Source organism: Carcharodon carcharias, chromosome 11, assembly GCF_017639515.1.
Source record: "Carcharodon carcharias isolate sCarCar2 chromosome 11, sCarCar2.pri, whole genome shotgun sequence".
NCBI lineage: Eukaryota > Metazoa > Chordata > Chondrichthyes > Lamniformes > Lamnidae > Carcharodon > Carcharodon carcharias.
The window spans coordinates 59,953,942-59,970,938 of NC_054477.1; the positions used below are offsets into that span (position 1 = coordinate 59,953,942).

General features: G+C 40.6%; 1 protein-coding gene across 2 annotated transcripts in view; it reads left to right on the forward strand.

Annotated features, from left to right (window-relative positions):
• Window positions 1-16,997, forward strand: part of LOC121284249 (rho GTPase-activating protein 20-like) — a 114,966-nt gene that overhangs the window by 53,196 nt on the left and 44,773 nt on the right. For both annotated transcript variants that reach the window (XM_041199572.1, XM_041199573.1), the window contains 5 exons: window positions 4,123-4,272; window positions 5,042-5,083; window positions 11,833-11,917; window positions 14,367-14,444; window positions 16,280-16,346. In XM_041199572.1, the coding sequence (XP_041055506.1) occupies window positions 4,123-4,272; window positions 5,042-5,083; window positions 11,833-11,917; window positions 14,367-14,444; window positions 16,280-16,346 (422 nt within the window). The remainder of the gene's footprint in view (window positions 1-4,122; window positions 4,273-5,041; window positions 5,084-11,832; window positions 11,918-14,366; window positions 14,445-16,279; window positions 16,347-16,997) is intronic.

Genomic DNA, 16,997 nt, shown 5'->3' on the forward strand with positions numbered 1-16,997 from the left:
TGAAAATGTTATACACTTATTCAAAAAAGGGTGCAAGGATAAAGCTGGCAACTACAGACTGGTCAGTTTGACTTCAGTGGTAGGGAGACTTATGGAAACTATAGTTTGGGATGAAATCAATAGTCAGTTAGTTAAGTGCAGGATAATTAAGGAAAGCCAGCTTGAATTCATTAAGGGAAAATCATATTTAACTAACTATCTGGAATTTTTTGAGGAGGTAACAGAGAAGGTTGATAAGGGCAATGCTGCAGATGTGGTTTGTATGGATTTTTGATAGTGCCACACAACAGACTTGTGAGCAAAATTCTAGCTCATGGAATAAAAGGGAGAGTAGGCACTTAGATAAGAAATTGGTTGAGTGACAGGAAACAAAGAGTAGTGATTAATGGGTGTTTTTCAGATTGGAGGAAGGTTTATTGTAGAGTTCCCAGGGATCAGTATTGGGACCCTTGCTTCTCCAGATACATATTAATGACCTAGACTGTGGTGTTCAGGGCATGATTTCAAAATTTGCAGATGTTACGAAGACTGGAAACATTGTCAGCTGTGATGAGGATAATCTTGAACTTCAAAAGGACATGGATATGTTGATGGATTGGGCAGACAAATGGCAGATGAAGTTCAATGCAGAGCAGTGTGAGGTGATTCACTTGGGCAGGGAGAATATGGCAAGACAGTATAAAATAAAGGGAGAAACTCTAAAGGAGGTTCAGGAACAGAGGGACCTCGGTGGATGGCAGGTCATGCTGAGAGACCAGTTAATAAAGCATCTAATATCTTAGGCTTTATTATAGGGACCTTAAGTATAATAGTAAGGAGGTCATGTTGAACTTGTATAAGACAGTAGTTAGGCCTCATCTGGAGTACTGCGTCCAATTCTGGGCACCATACTTGAGATAGGATGCAGAGGCAATGAGAGAGTAGAGAGGAGATTCACAAGAATGATTCTTGGGATGAAGAGCTGTAGCTATGAGGATAGATTGGAGAGATTGGGAGTGTTTCCTTGGAGAAAAGAAGGCTGAGAGGAGACTTGATTGAGGTATTCAAGATCCTGAGGGGTATGGATGGGGTAAGTAGTGAGAAGCTGTTCCCACTCTTCTTCAACTCATAGGGAAAAATAATTTCCCTCCTTTTAATGTCTCTAACCTCTTAAGTGTTTAGTGTGAGTTATTTATACCTTTAAAGCTCTTCATGATTTCTCCTTGTATTTCACGCCTCTTATGCTTCTCCTCATGCCTTTGTCCCTCTTCTGTGTGTTTTTTTTACATAGCGTTCCTTCATTATCTGGCCTGATTTTTCTCAAAGTTCCTTATTCCAGTCTCCTGGTATTTTGACCCCAGCTTTAAGTTGAGTCAGTTAGCCTCTTTCTGGCCTTCCGGTTTGTGCCAATCAGCTCTCCCTTCTGCTGTGTCGCTCACAGACTGATTCAGAGAACTGCTGAGAAGTAGTGGTATCCCAGTGCACCTTGTACTCTGAAACTGGTTTCTCCTCCTGATAGAAAATAGCCCAACTTCAGAGTATGGGGAAGATTGGAATAGTGCTGCCTCTCACCCATGTTCTATGAATGTCTCACACTGAAAAATCAGTAAGGAATTAGTAAAAATCAGCAGCCAGCCTACATAGGCTAGGAGAGCGACCCCAAAATACCGCAATAAAACAGGATGTTATATTCTGAATAAACTTGATTTATGTGCAAAATGTAGTCTTTTTGTTAAAATATGAGACCTTTAGATTCATCTACTCTTTTTGGTTTGTTCAATCTTCAAAACTCAACTGAACCTCTGACGTGTTACTTTTCTCCGTGCACAAAATGTTCCATTTACTATGTGTCAGCACCTCCTACATATGCACTGGGGCAATGTTGCAGCAAATCATGCCAGACAGTCTACCAAATATAAGCTTAGCTGATGGGAAAATATTTTCAAGTTTGAATCAGTAAATTATACATCATTTATATATCATTTCAAGGTTGATTTAATCAACAGATTGTTTGCTATGGAATATTAAAGGAAAATTAATTGTTAATGTAAACTGACCAAATAAAGTGTAGTGGCATGATCACAACAGCATTTGATTTTTTTTCCTCCCCTATTCCTTTCCTCAACTCGTCAAGCTAGTTACCCATAAATAAAAGCACAATACTGTGGTAGCTTGAACTCTGAAATAAAAGCAGAAAATGTTGCAAATACTAACAGGTTTGGTAGTATCTGTGGAGAGAGAGAGAAACAGGAGTAATGTTTCAGGTCAATGATCTTTCATCAGAAATCTAGAAAGTATTGCTATTGACTAGTTAACTTTCCAGGGCTACCATCCTATGTGTGCCAGCAAATCTTTGATGCTCTACTTTGAGCAGTCATTCTATGTGTGTGGCCAAACACTCGGCGCCAGCATGCCTTGCAGCCACAGGAACATGGGAACTGGCCCTGACCTCACTTGACATTGACTTCTACTTTCCAGCAGGGTCATTGAATTATGATCCGAAGTAGGAATCGTGTTTCCTCTGGCACTGACTCCAACATCTTCCTAGCGAAGATTAGCTAGCTTAGCCCAAAATAAGGATCAAACCTAGAGTTCGAGTGGATTACGAACTATAGAAGAGTTCAGTTGTAATGTTTTCTAGAGATTTCACAAAAGTAATAGAGGATAAAAGGAGCTTCTATGGAAAGGACATAAACAACATGGGTACCAGCAACCTGAGATGAATCTGTGGTAAAACATACCCATGTAACTGTCTCTGTGAGGGGGAAGAAAATTGCAACATTTCTTCTTGTGTGTTTGTCTTTAAACTCCTGGACACAGAATAAACTATTCATTTATCATTTAAATATGGCTAGACTTATGACAGTTAGCTTCACATTGATAAGGAAATTTTTGTTACTTTCTGTATTTAGAAAACACCTTTCAATGCTGGATGTAACTTCTGATACAGTTCAAACTTTATTAATCCTTTAACAATTCTCTTTTGCTTCTGTGAAACAGGTGTGTTTTCTTATACAGCCCTTCCCAAAATGGTACAAAACTGGACCATATACTGATAAGATAATGAAAATGCCAAGCAGAGTTCAGGGACTAAATTCCCTGTAAGGGGTTCGGCAGTCCATATCTTTTACTATGCACAGAAAAATAACTAAAGTGAAGTACAGACCAGAATGTTACCAGCTCTATGTGCACCTCCCGCACACCCCCACTCCCCCCACCCCACCATCCCCAATGTCTTCCCACATCCATGCCATTTTGCCAGATGTGGAAAAGGCCACTCCCTGCCTCGGAGCATTATGCCCATGTTATTGTGCACACTGTCATGTTGACAAACTGCACAGTGAAACCTAGTGGGCTATGGGAGGTGCCCTCTTTGTTGAGCACTCCATGCCCTGGCAGCAATAGCCACCCTGCAGCAACAGCACCATTGGTACTTAACGTCGCCTCCTCCCCCAGCACCCACGCCACATCACTCCCCCCACTGCCTCCCCCAGCCTCCCTGGCCCTGGAAATCCCCAGTCCTGCATAGCCCTCTTCAAAGGAGCTGCTAGCCCTGAGATTTAGCAGGCAACTCCTGGGATTGGGCTACTCTTTAAAAGGAACGGCAATGGCAGTGGCCACTTAATTGGCCGCCCATGGGAATATGCCCCGAGTTCCAGTGTCGGCCAACAGGAATCATCCCCTCACGTCCCACTCTTGGCACCAGCGGTAGAACTTCTATCATCCCAGTAAAACTCAATTCAGAAAAAATAACAGGAGCCTGCACGGAATTCTAAACATTGATTTGCAGGGAAAGGTCAACATAGAATACTAAGAAAAATAGACGCACCTTTAATTCAGATATGCTATTTAAACAACCAATATTATGATTAGGTCTTGTCAGTGAATTGACAAAATCCAGACTCACCAGAAACTTCCATTTTAACTCAGTAGAAGGAAAAGTGAGTGTGACGCTGAGAAAATTTGGAAAGAAGCTGATTGATCAGTGAGCTCAGCAAATAGTAAAAGGAAAGTCACACCTTGCTTTAATGTATGGAAGAGGGCAAGTTAAGACACTAAATTGTTGATGGCCTGTTTAATAAGGGTGAATGAGTGATAGGATGGTTTAAAATAACTCGTACAATATATTGGTTACATTTGTAGATCTGCATCTCAATTCAAGCTGAAGAAACGTGTCAAAATTTGCCAGGTGTGGATGGCGACCTGCATGGATGAAGTGTGTGAAGGGAGCACAAGTCCAGAACTTTCCTTTGTGATGGGTTGGCCCACGACTAATTGTGTGGCTACTTTCAGGTAGGGATATAGTTCTAGGATCCAAGCTGATTGGATCAGAACAATGGCAATCTGCTCAATGGGCATTTTTTGATTTGGTTAAACATAATTAGCGATCTTATTTTGTGTAGATCAGTACTTAATTTTATTAGGATCGTAGTTCCGCAGGTGCCAAGAACTAGCCGTTCGTATCTGTGATCATGGTATAGGTGTGATGTAAACTAGGTCATTTCCAGGCAGCATTTTAATTGAAGCTATCATAGGTATAATCTAAATGTGGAATTAATGAACATATCCATCAACGAGCTTCAAATTAATAATCAGATATAATAAGCTGAGCTAGTTTTGAAAGGGGAAAATACAGGTCAGTTAAGGATGCTGTATTTCAAAGACAGAAAGCAAACCAGGGGCTGTATTTGTTCAATGACGTGAGGCAGAACTTGAAATTTATGCCATGCTTACTCACATTGGACAGGGCAAAAAGACCAATGTTTACAAATCCTTGAAAGATTGCTTTATATCGTGCTGCTGTTGTCTGTTTAGCTGATTGTAGAACTGCCAGTAACTAATATAAAAAGTTCTAAGGGAGGCAAAAAATAAAATCCTTTTCTGTCTATAATTAAACTAAATAGTGTATTCCAAGAAGTGTATTATCCTGTATTTTAGACATTGATGTGACATCTAGATCATATAGTTTAATATGAGGAAACTCTTTTTGTTGTGAATTATGTTCTACACTAAGAAGACTTGGTGCTATTTTTGAAAATTAATAGATTTTTTTTCATTACAGCTCACCAGAACAGAGAGAGAAATGGCTGTCCTGCCTCCACAGGTACAAAACCCTGTAACATTTTGGGAATCCAGCAATCTGACATTATTGTAAGGCTTTAAAGCAAAAAAGAAAAAACTGCAAAAAAGAAATGGTTTTTGATCAAACTGTTTACAGGGAAGCTAGTGAATTCATTTCAAGCTGTTTCCACTGGGTTCTATCCACTGCATGGTTGTGGTCAACCTAGAAGGTGTCACGGGAGCCATCGCACATGCATACAAACATCTGAATTTGGAGTAGACCATTTGGTCCCTTGAACCTGTTCTGCCACTTGATATGATCATGGCAGATCCTTCCAACTTTCCTGCCTGCGCCCATAACACTTGACTCCTTTGCCAATCAAGAATCTGTCTAACTCCGCCTTGAACATATTCAATGACCCAGCCTTGAATATATTCAATGACCCAGCCTCCACAGCTCTCTGAAGTAGTGAACTCCACAGGCTAACGACCCTCAGAAAATTTCTCCTCATCTCTATCCTAAATGGGAGATCTCTTATTTGAAACCTGTGTTCCCTGGTTCCAGTCTCGCCCATAAGTGGAAGCATCCTCCTGCAGATTTCCGCCTGATCAGATTGACAGCCCAGCCAGTGAGCATGAACACAAACAAGTGGCGGGGGGCCGCACTGGGGATCTGTGATTGTAGTGACCAGCAGTTAATGGTCAGGAAAACTCAAGGCCATGATTGGGAAGAGGTGAAGCATTTCTGAGATTAAAAGAGGGTGGCTAAGTGGTCAGTGCCAGGATTGGTGAGGCATCTTTCTACGATCAGGGGAGATAAGTTAGCAAGGGAAAACCAAGCACTCCTTCACCTTCTGGTCCACAAGAAAATTCGCCATGCTGAGGCCCATCAAGATTTTATATGTTTCAATAAGTTCACCTCTCATTCAACTAAACTCCATTGGGTACAGGCACCTTTCCTGAGGGAGCCACATGAAATCAGAAGGTAATCGATTCACATTCCAACCAGCTCACAGTACATGAGACACCTCAGAACAGATGATCCAAGTTCAGAGAGGGAGGAAGATTGAAAATAAATTGAAATTTATACATCATTCATTCCTTTTTTTCCCAATTTGCTTTTCTGTTTGGTGTAGTTTCATCCTGATATTAATGGGAAGGTGTAGGCAGTGAAATTGAAGGGGGTAAGCTGGCAAGGCCAGGGACAGCTCTGCTAATTGTGGTGACAGGTCCTTAAATAACCTCCTACATACGAACATATGAACACAAGAACATATGAATTAAGAGCAGGGGTAGGCCACTTGGCCCATCTAGCCTAGTCCACCATTCAATAAGATCGTGGCTGATCTGAAGTAACCTCTGATAACCTTTCACCCCCTTATTAATCAAGAATATATCTAGTTCTGCCTTAAATATATTCAAAGACTCTCTTCCTCAAAGATGGTAGAAGCAGAGTTCCAAAGACTCTCAACTCTCTGAGAAAAAATTTCTCCTCATCTCTGTCTTAAATGAGCTGCCCCTTATTTTTAAACAGTGACTCCTAATTCTAGATTCTCCCACAAGAGGAAACATCCTCTCCACATCCACCCTGTCAAGATCCCTCAGGATCTTAAAGGTTTCAATTAAGTTGCCTCTTACTCTCCTAAATTCCATTGGATACAAGCCTAACCTTCCAGCCTTTCCTCATAAGACAAGCTGCCCATTCCCGGTATTAGTCTAGTAAACCTTCTCTGAACTGGTTCTAACGCATTTACATCTTTTTTAAATAAGGAGACCAGTACTGTACATAATACTCTAGATGTGATCTCACCAATACCCTGTACAACTGAACCTCCCTACTTTTGGAATCAATTCCCCTCACAATAAATTATAACATTCTATTAGTTTTCCTAATTACCTACATACTAACCTTTTGCGACTCATGTACTAGGACACCCAGATCCCTCTGAATCTGAGTTCTGCAATCTCTCACCATTTAGATAATAAGCTTTTTTATTCTTCCTGCCAAAATGAATGATTTCACAGCTGCCCACATTATACTCCATTTGCCAGATTTTTGCCCACTCACTTAACCTATCCATGTCACTTTGTAGCCTCCTTACATCCTCTTCACAATTTACTTTCCTACCTATCTTTGTGTCATCAGCAAATTTAACAATCATTCCTTCGCTCCCTTCGTCCAAGTCATTTAAATAAATTGTAAAAAGTTGAGGTCCCAGCACTGATCCCTGTGCACACCACTGGTCACACTGCCAACCAGAAAAAGACCCATTTATGCCTACTCTCCGCTTCCTGTTAGCGAGCCAATCTTCTATCTATACTAATATGTTACACTGTACACCATGAGTTTTTATTTTCTGCAATAACCTTTGATGTGACACTTTATCAAATGCCTTCTGGAAATCTAAGTACAGTACATCCACAGCACATGTGACTCCTTCAAAGAACTCCAATAAATTGGTTAAGCTTGATTTCCCTTTTACAAAACCATGTTGACTCTGCCTGATTGCCTTGAGTTTTTTTAATAATAGCTTCTAACATTTTCCCTATGACAGATGTCAGGCTAACTGGCCTGTGGCTCTTGCTTTCTGTCTCCCTCTCTTTTTGAATAAAGGAGTTACACTTGCTATTTTCCAATCTAATGGAACGATCCCCGAATCTAGGGAATTTTGGAAAATTAAAACCAATGCATCAACTATCTCATTAGCCACTTCTTTCAAGTCCTTAGGGTGAAGTCCATCAAGATCTGGGCATTTGCCCCAACGATTTGCTTAATACCACTTCCCTGGTGATTGTTATTTTCCAGAGTTCCTCCGTCCCTTCCATTTCCTGATTTACAGCTATTTCTGGGATGTTATTTGTGTCCTCTATAATGAAGACCTAAGCAAAATACCTGTTTAATTCATCCACCATCTCCCTACTTTCCATTATCAATTCCCCAGATGCACTTTCCACAGGACCATGCTCATTTTGTTAACTGTCTTCTTATTCAAATATCTATAGAAACTCTTATTATTCATCTTGATATTACTAGCTAGCTTTCTCTCATAATCTATTTTTTCCCTCTTTATTAATTCTTTTGTCATTCTTTGGTGTTCTTTATACTCTTTCCAATCTCTGACCTGCTACCCATCCTTGTGTAACTGTATGCTTTTTATTTAAATTTGATATTGTCTTTAACTTTTTTTGTTAACCATGAATGGTGGGCCCTCCCTTTGGAATTTTTCTTTCTCATTGCAATGTATGTATTCTGTGTATTCTGAAATATCCCTTTAAATGTCTGCCATTGAACCTCTATTGACCTACCCCTTAACCTCATTTGCCAGTTCACTTTAGCTAGCTCTGATTTCATGCCCTCATAATTGCCCTTAGTTAAGTTTAAAATACCAGGTTTGGATGCATTTGTTTCTCCCTCAAAATAAATGTAAACTTCAATCATATTATGATTGCTGCTACCTAGAGGTACCTTTGCTATGAGGTTATCAATTAATCCTATCTCATTACTCAATAGTGTAATCTGCAGTCTGGTTGGCTCCAGAATGTGCTGTTCTAAGCAGCTAACCCAAAAACATTCTATGAACTCTTCATCTACGCTACCTTTGCCCATCTGATTTTTCCAATCTATATGTAAATTAAAATCCCCCGTGGTTATTGCTATACCTTTCTGGTAAGCTCCCATTAGCTCTTCTTTTATACTCTGCCCTACCCATGTAGTTGCAATTAGCGGGCTGTACATCACTCCCACAAGTGACTTCTTGCCTTGACCTCCTGCAGATTCCTGCCTGACAGCTGACCAGATCGACAGCCTGGCAGGTGGGCATGAACACAAATGTGGCAGGAGGCTGCAGCCGGGGATCTGTGGGTGTAGTGGCCAGCAGTTAATGGCCAGGAAAACTCTGGGCCATAATTGGGAAGGGAGGGAGCATTTCAGAGATTGGGAGGAAGGGTGAAGCTAAGAGGTCAGTCCCAGGATTGGAGGTGGGTGGGGCATCTTTCTACAATCAGGGAGACCAGTTAGCAAGGGAAAGCCAAGCACTCTTTCCCCTCCTGCTCTGAAAGTTAAATTTACATTCAACCTTCTAGGCCTCTTATGACCCAAGATCTGGCTCCCAGCAGGTTTTGGCTGATAGGAAAGATGACACAGTCCACCCACCCCCATCACCTGCTCAGACCTCTGGTTATATTGCGGATCAGGTCCTGCTAATGTTTGTTTTATTCATTCACTGGGATGTTGGCATTAATAGCAATCCCAGCACTTATTGTCTGCCCCTAATTGTCCTTGAGAAAGTGATGCTGAGCCACCTTCTTAAATACAACTGAATGACTTCATTACAGCCTTGGTCAAACATGGACAAAAGAGCTGAACTCCAGAGGTGAGGTGAGTGTGGTTGTCCTTGATGACATCAAGCCACATTTGACTGAGTGTGGCATCAAGGAGCCTTAGCAAAACTGGAGTCAATGAGAATCGAGAGAAAACTCTCTGCTAGTTGGAGTCATACCTAACACAAAGGAAGATGGTTGTGGTTGTTGGAGGTCAATCATCTTAGTTCTGGGACATCACTGCAGGAGTTTCTCAAGGTTGTGTCCTAGGCATAACCATCTTTTTTTTCCCCCCTTTTAATTCTTTAGTTAAAAAGTTGTTAGCAATAATCATTATGGGTAACCATACATGAAAAAAGCTTACAGTGCAGCAATAGTTCATTCAATACACTTAAATTTGGAAGAGAAAGAAAGGAAAAGAGAAGTAGGAGGGAGAAGAGAAAAGAAAGAACCTTCCTCAACCTCCCCCAAAAATAAATAATAAGAAAGTCAACAACAATCAGATATAGTTTCACCTGATATAATACAGAAAACCTAATTGGAGTCAGTTATGTGAAAGTAGAGAGCTGTAATTCCTCAAAGTATTCTAAGAAAGATTGCCAAGCTACATAAAATCCATCAGTGGAGCAGGCCCAATATCTTCAGCTGCTTCATGAATGACCTTCCTCCCATCATAAGATCAGAAGTGGGGATGTTCGCTGATGATTGCACAATGTTCAGCACCATTTGCGACAACTCAGATACTGAAGCAGTCCATATCCAAATACAACAAGACCTGGACAATTTCCAGGCTTGGGCTGACAAGTGGCAAGTAACATTTGCGACACACAAGTGCTAGGCAATGACCATCTCCAACAAGAGAGAATCTATCCATCACCCCTGACATTCAGTAGCGTTATCATCGCTGAATCCCACACTATCAACATCCTGGGGGGTACCATTGACCATAAACTGAACTGGACTAGCAATATAAATACTATGGCTACAAGAGCAGGTCAGAGGCTAGGAATCCTGTGGCGAGTAACTGACCTGACTCCCCAAAGCATTTCCACCATCTACAAAGCACAAGTCAAGAGTTGGTGGAATACTCTCCACTTGCCTGGATGAGTGCAGTTCCAACAACATTCAAGAAGTTTGACACCAACCAGGACAAAACAGCCCACTTGATTGACAACCCTTCCACAAACATTCACTCCCTCCACCACCAATGCACAGTGGCAGCAGTGTGTACCATCTACAAGATGCACTGCAGGAATTCAGAAAGGTTCCTCAGGCAGCAGCTTCCAAACACACAATTGCTACCATCTAGAAGGACAAGGGCAGCAGACACATGGGAACACCACAACCTGGAAGTTCCCCTCCAAGCCACTCACCATCCTGACTTGGAAATATATTACCATTCCTTCATTGTTGCTGGGTCAAAATCCTGGAAGTCCCTCCCTAACAACACTTGTGGGTGTACCTACACCACAGGGACGGCAGTGGTTCAAGAAGGCAGTTCACCACCACCTTCTCGAAGGGAATTAGGGATGGGCAATAAATGCTAACATAGCCAGTGAAGCCCACATCCCATAAATGAATACAAAAAAGATAATTTCAGAGGACTGTTGAGGATAATCATATTGCTGTGGGTCTAGGCCAAACTGGGTAAAGATATCAGATTTCCTCCGCTAAAGGACATTTGTGAATCAGATGGGTTTTTGGGACAATCTGGTAGTTGGATGGTCAATACGATTGAGTTTCTTTTTAAATTCCGGATTTATTTAATTAACTGAATTTAAATTCCCCTGCTGCCATGATGGCAGTTGAACTGGATCATTAGTCCTCCAGTCACATAATCACTATACTACTGTACCCCAATCATCGGGCTCGATCTGCACTTATAACAGGATCCCACTTCCTTCCAGCAGTGTGGAACATGGCGGGCAGGAAGTAGGATTAGTTAGAGTCAGTAACTCCTGTTATGTTAACTACTCCCACCAACCGCGCCCCCCACCACCACCCCACCACCACCAACCCCCCCCCCCAATCCACCCCACCAGTGTCTAATTTCTGCTAGGTGAGGGGCAATTAAAATCAGGCATGTCTGTCACTTCAAAGATAATGAAACATTATATAGGCTCCTTTACCATGACAATATTGGACCCACACACAGGAAGTTGGATATCGGAGCTAAGGAGAAGTTGAGCTGTTTATATACTAAGATTATTTTTGTGATTTTTTTAAATTCATTGTTTTGCCAAATCTTCCTGCAATAAAAGTATATTATGGAGTTCTACAGCTATGCCTCACAATTACAAATTCCTTTACTTTCAAATGAGCTTTCATTAATTTTGTAAAATATGTTGCTGTTGTTGTAACTCAATTACCTGTATAAAATCATTCAAATGAGAAATATATTGCTGCATTATCTCAATACCAATTTCTTAAACATTACCTGTGTCTCTCCCTCACCCACTCTGTTACTTTCAGATGCATTAAAGAAGAGAAAGAAAAAGAGCATCCTAAAAGTATTCCTTTGAAGATCATTATTAGAAATGTTAGAAGCTGTGTATATGTAAGTAACTTAACAATAATAGAATCAATCTGCAGTCTAACATGCTTAGCTTCAGCAACTTCTCATGTCATCTTCCATATTTCCTGAATTAAACAAGTTATTTAGTCTTATGTTGATGAAATAAGCCTAATTAAGTTCGGTACAGCTTGGAATTCTCTTCCTTTCATTCATTGCACCATTTGATCACCTTAACTTCACTTGTGCTCTTTTCAAACATTAGCAAATGGTGTTGAAGTCTTGAGTTATTGAGAAAACAGTTGGACAAACTTCTTAAAATGAAATAAAGCAGAAGAAGCACATCTTTTTGGTTCATTTCCTTATTGTTGAAGAGTCAACAATCAGAATTCTTGCAGGCCTTGTCAGCAGCTTGTTCAGCCTAATCACATCAGCCAAATCCAGGGAGGCAAAGTGACTGACTCTCACCTAAGCACTGTGTCTGCTCCTGACAACCTTGCCTAGATATATCAGATTAAGACATTGCAATTCACTTGCTACCTAGTGAATTTACCAATCTGTCCTCTGATTTAACTTCTGAAGTTAATATCTTGCATGTAATCCTTTAAAAAAAAAGTAATTTTCACTGAGTAGAAGGTTTGTGAACAGTTATTCTTGCCAAAAGCATAAAAAGAGGAAAGCAAAAGGAGCACTAACCTGCTTCCATACACGTGAGCTTTTGAAACTAATCAATGTGAACCATGTTAAGGTCTGATAAAAATAAAAAACTGCGGATGCTGGAAATCCAAAACAAAAACAGAATTACCTGGAAAAACTCAGCAGGTCTGGCAGCATCGGCGGAGAAGAAAAGAGTTGACGTTTCGAGTCCTCATGACCCTTCAACAGAACTGATTCTTCTTTACAAGGAGAGGGGTGAAATATTTCACCCCTCTCCATGTAAAGGTCTGAATTGGCCTTCAGCATTCCACAGCTGACCAATTTATTTTCCAATCCTATGTAAGCAAGGGAGGTTGTTTAAAGAGGAACAGGATGGGGGCAATTGATTAAATGGCATTTCTTTATTAATATCTGTTTTAATCTTAAATAAATTCAAATGATGTCTAAAAGTCAGTGTAACTTCTAAGGGTTAAAGTGTGTAGCTGCTCTCAGATATGTCGAGGAAAATATCACATTGTCAAATTATTGTCTTTTATTTCTGACAGTTGTGAAGTTCGTGTACTGAATGAGCTGTATGGCTGATGGGTGTAATGTGCACTATCCTGTTAAACCTCAAGCTTCCATATAAGTACATCGCAATAGTGAAATATTCTTTGATGTATTTTGGCAAACGTTTCAATGTTAGCTCGCATTTTAAAAGCGTGCACTGTTTTGGAAAGATGAGCAAAATCAATCCCAAGGGACAATCATAAGATTTGCTGGACTTTGATTTTTTTTTGGTAAACTTTTTATTTGCAACCCACAGTACCAGAGATTTCCTTCATAGGGAAGTGGAGAAAATCAAGTTTCAATGTGATGTTTCTCCGTCCTGTTTACTTAACATTCAACAACATCCATATACACAATGTAACAATTAGAACAAAAGAAGGCCATTACTTTCATATTTACTCGAGTATCACAGATGTTGCATGAATAGGAGAAGGTTGCCACAAGAAAGAGATCAAAGCCTACCAGTTACAATTAGAGTTTCACCTACCAGTTCAGAGCCTACAGTAATCTAGATAGGGAGCCCACAGATGCAGAATTTTAAATATTCCAGGGAATAATTAATCTCACTGGCTGAGCTGCTTTCCAGGGCACTGTGCCTAGTATAGGCTTTTTAATAATTTTTTAATAATAAAAGAAAACTATAAATATTCCCTTTTTATTGGGCGTTTTATTGAGATTGTGTCCCTTCAATCAGCATTAGCTGACAGCTCAGCCCAGCCGAAGAACATCTCTAAGATAATTTCCTTTCCCTTTTTGTGGGGTTGTAGAATCGGCTTGGACTACTGTTGCTCCGCTTCCTTCTGCTTCCAGAGATCGGAGCTCCTCTCCCTTTTCCTTCCCTGCTCCTATCCTGCCTTTAGTTACTTGCTCCAGGGCATTCCCTCTCTGTTCACTGATCTGCTGGCTGGCTGCTGATGAGTTCCAGCCCTCAAAATGGATCAGATCACACACCAGGACTACCGGCCAGTGCATTCTATTGGTCAGCCACCTGAAACTATTTGGGAGTAAAATTCAACTCCACACATCTTTGAAAAAAATGTCAGTAAAAAATATTTTTGTGAGACAGACTATAACAACAAGGTCACAGAGGCCATTCTGTCAGAGCTTTGCCAAGTTCAAATACAGAACCAAATGCCCTCATATAAGTCTGACTGGGGACATAAAACACAATCTGAGATATGTACAAAAATAGCCTGGTGAGACTAAAGAGTTCACTGTCCTTTTATGGAGGCATCACTGTAGATTTAAGTTGCATTTTTAATAAGTTCTTTTCGCCTATTTCTTTCAGTCAAAGGTCTTGACTGTGAACAACACAGATACAGCAAATGATGTTATTGCCATGACACTTCAGCAGTCTGGCATCACAGTAAGTCGATAACAAATTGCATCTATTTTTAGACTAGGTTTACTGAATTTACTATTTTTCAACTTTATAGCCTAATTAATTCTATTTATAGCTACCTTGCCTTTTGGAACCTTTCAAAGCTGTTAGAAGTTCTCCAAATTCACATCAGGATTCAATTATTTTAGATTAATCATATGACTCAATATGACAATTCTATAACTGATGCCCCTAAATTTCAAAACCTTCATTAACCAAGAATAGTAAATCAAAATATATCCTAATTTTATTTTATGGGATTTCAGATGGTCAAATAGTTTTACGTGAAGAATTTCTCATGTTCTAAATTTATAGCGAAGTGTTACCCCAGACCTGGAGCTGGATATAATATTACTAAAGCCTTTAAGCACAGGGTAACATCATAAGTAACATTCACACCACACAAGTGCCATGCAATGGCTATCTCCAACAAGAAGGAATCTAACCATCTTCCCTTGAAATTCAATGGCATTACCATCGCCGAATCCCCACTATCAACATCCTGGGATTTCCACTAACCAGAACCTGAACTGGACCAGCATGTAAATAGTAAGGCTACAAGAGCAGGCCAGAGGCTGGGAATACTGCAGAGAATAACTCACCTCCTGACTCCCCAAAGCCTGTCCAACATCTGCAAGGCACAAATCAGGAGTATGACGGAATACTCTCCACCTGCCTTGACAAGTGCAGCTCCCACATCACTCAAGAAACTTGACACTGTCCAGAACCAAGCAGCCTGCTAGATTGGCACCCCATCCACCACCACCAACATTCACTACCTCCTCCACTGATGCACAGTGGCAGCAGTGTGTACCATCCACAAGATGCACTACAGCAACTCCTTTAGGCTCCTTTGACAACACCTTCCAAACACATGACCTCTTTCACCTAGATAGACAAGGGCAACAAATGCATGGGAACCCCACTACATGCAAGCTCCCCTCCAAGCCACTCACAATCCTGACTTGGAACTATATCGCGTTTCCTTCACTGTCCTTGGGTCAAAATGCTAGAGCTCCCTTCCTAACAGCACTGTGAGTGTTCCTACAACACATGGAACGCAACAGTTCAAGAAGGCAGCCCACCACCATCTTCTTAAGGGCAATTAGGGATGGGCAATAAATGCTGGCCTAACCAGCAATGCCCACATTCCCCATGAACAAGTGAAAAAAGTGAAGAATACTCATTGTACTTTTAATCGACTGTTCATTTTAACTTGATAAAGCCACAATGGTTATCTCACTGCTGGTACTTCTTCAGTATGATCTTTCACTTTTCAACAGCTGAGCGCCAAATGTACAAAAATGACTCCAAATGGAATAATACTACCTTCGATACTCCATGGTGTAACTCATATCTATGTTTGGATTAGTTTACTAAGTGAAATATTTTTCAACTTCATGACCCATTTAACCAACTGTGACAAAACTACTGATAGGGGCCTCCATGTTTCTACTGAGTTCCTGAAGCTTTGTAAATACAGGTCACGAGCCTAATTTTAACTTGGGACAATAGCATAGGGTAGACAATATTGGATGGTGTTCCCTTTGAATGTCTCTCCCTATTTTCATTCCCACTGACATCAACGGAAATAAAAATCAGAAGAGATGCATCTCAGATCCAACACTATTGTCCAAAGTCAAAATTACCACAAAATGTTCCCAGTCAATTTGTTCCAATCAGTTGCTGTTTTTATAAAATTGCGTTGTAAGCTCATGGTGATGAGTGGAAATATTAATGTTTCTTTGTTTTACCTTCCACTGACCTTCATCCTCAAAACCTTTCCTGCAGTAATCACATGGCTTTCACTTTGTTTATAGGGTAATCCTAAAGATTATCAACTTTGGGTCATTTCTGGCAAAGAAGATGCCCCCTATCCTCTTATTGGTAAGTTTCAGAAAATTTAAGTGATTATCATTTATTTCTGTCCTTTGGCACACTGAACATTTAATGTATTGTTTTACTCATTTATATTGTCAATATTATTTTTTAAATATATTATCAGCATGTCACTGGCTAGAACAGCATTTATTGCCCATCCCTAATTGCCCTTGAGAAGGTGGCGGTGAGCTGCCTTCTTGAACCATTGCAGTCCATGTGGTGTAGGTACACCCACGATGCTGTTATAGAGGGAGTTCCAGGATTTTGACCCAGTGATGCTGAAGGAATGGTGAATAGTTCCAAGTCACGATGGTATGTGGCTTGGTGGGAAACATGGTGGTGATGTTCCAATATGCCTACTGCCCTCATCAGTCTAGGTGGTAGAAGTTACAGGTTTTGGAGGTGCTGCCAAAGAAGTCTTGATGTGTTGCTGCAGTGTATCTGATAGATGGTAGATATATGGTACAGACATGGTGTGCCAGTGGTGGAGGGAGTAAATGTTTAAGGTGAGGGATGGGTGCCAATAAAGCAGGCTGTTTTGACCAGAATTGTATTGAGCATCTTGACTGTTCTTGCTGCCCTTTTCTGGCAAGTGGAGAGCATTCTACCACCCTCCTATGCCATCTTATGGTGGAAAGGCTTTCACAGAATCACACA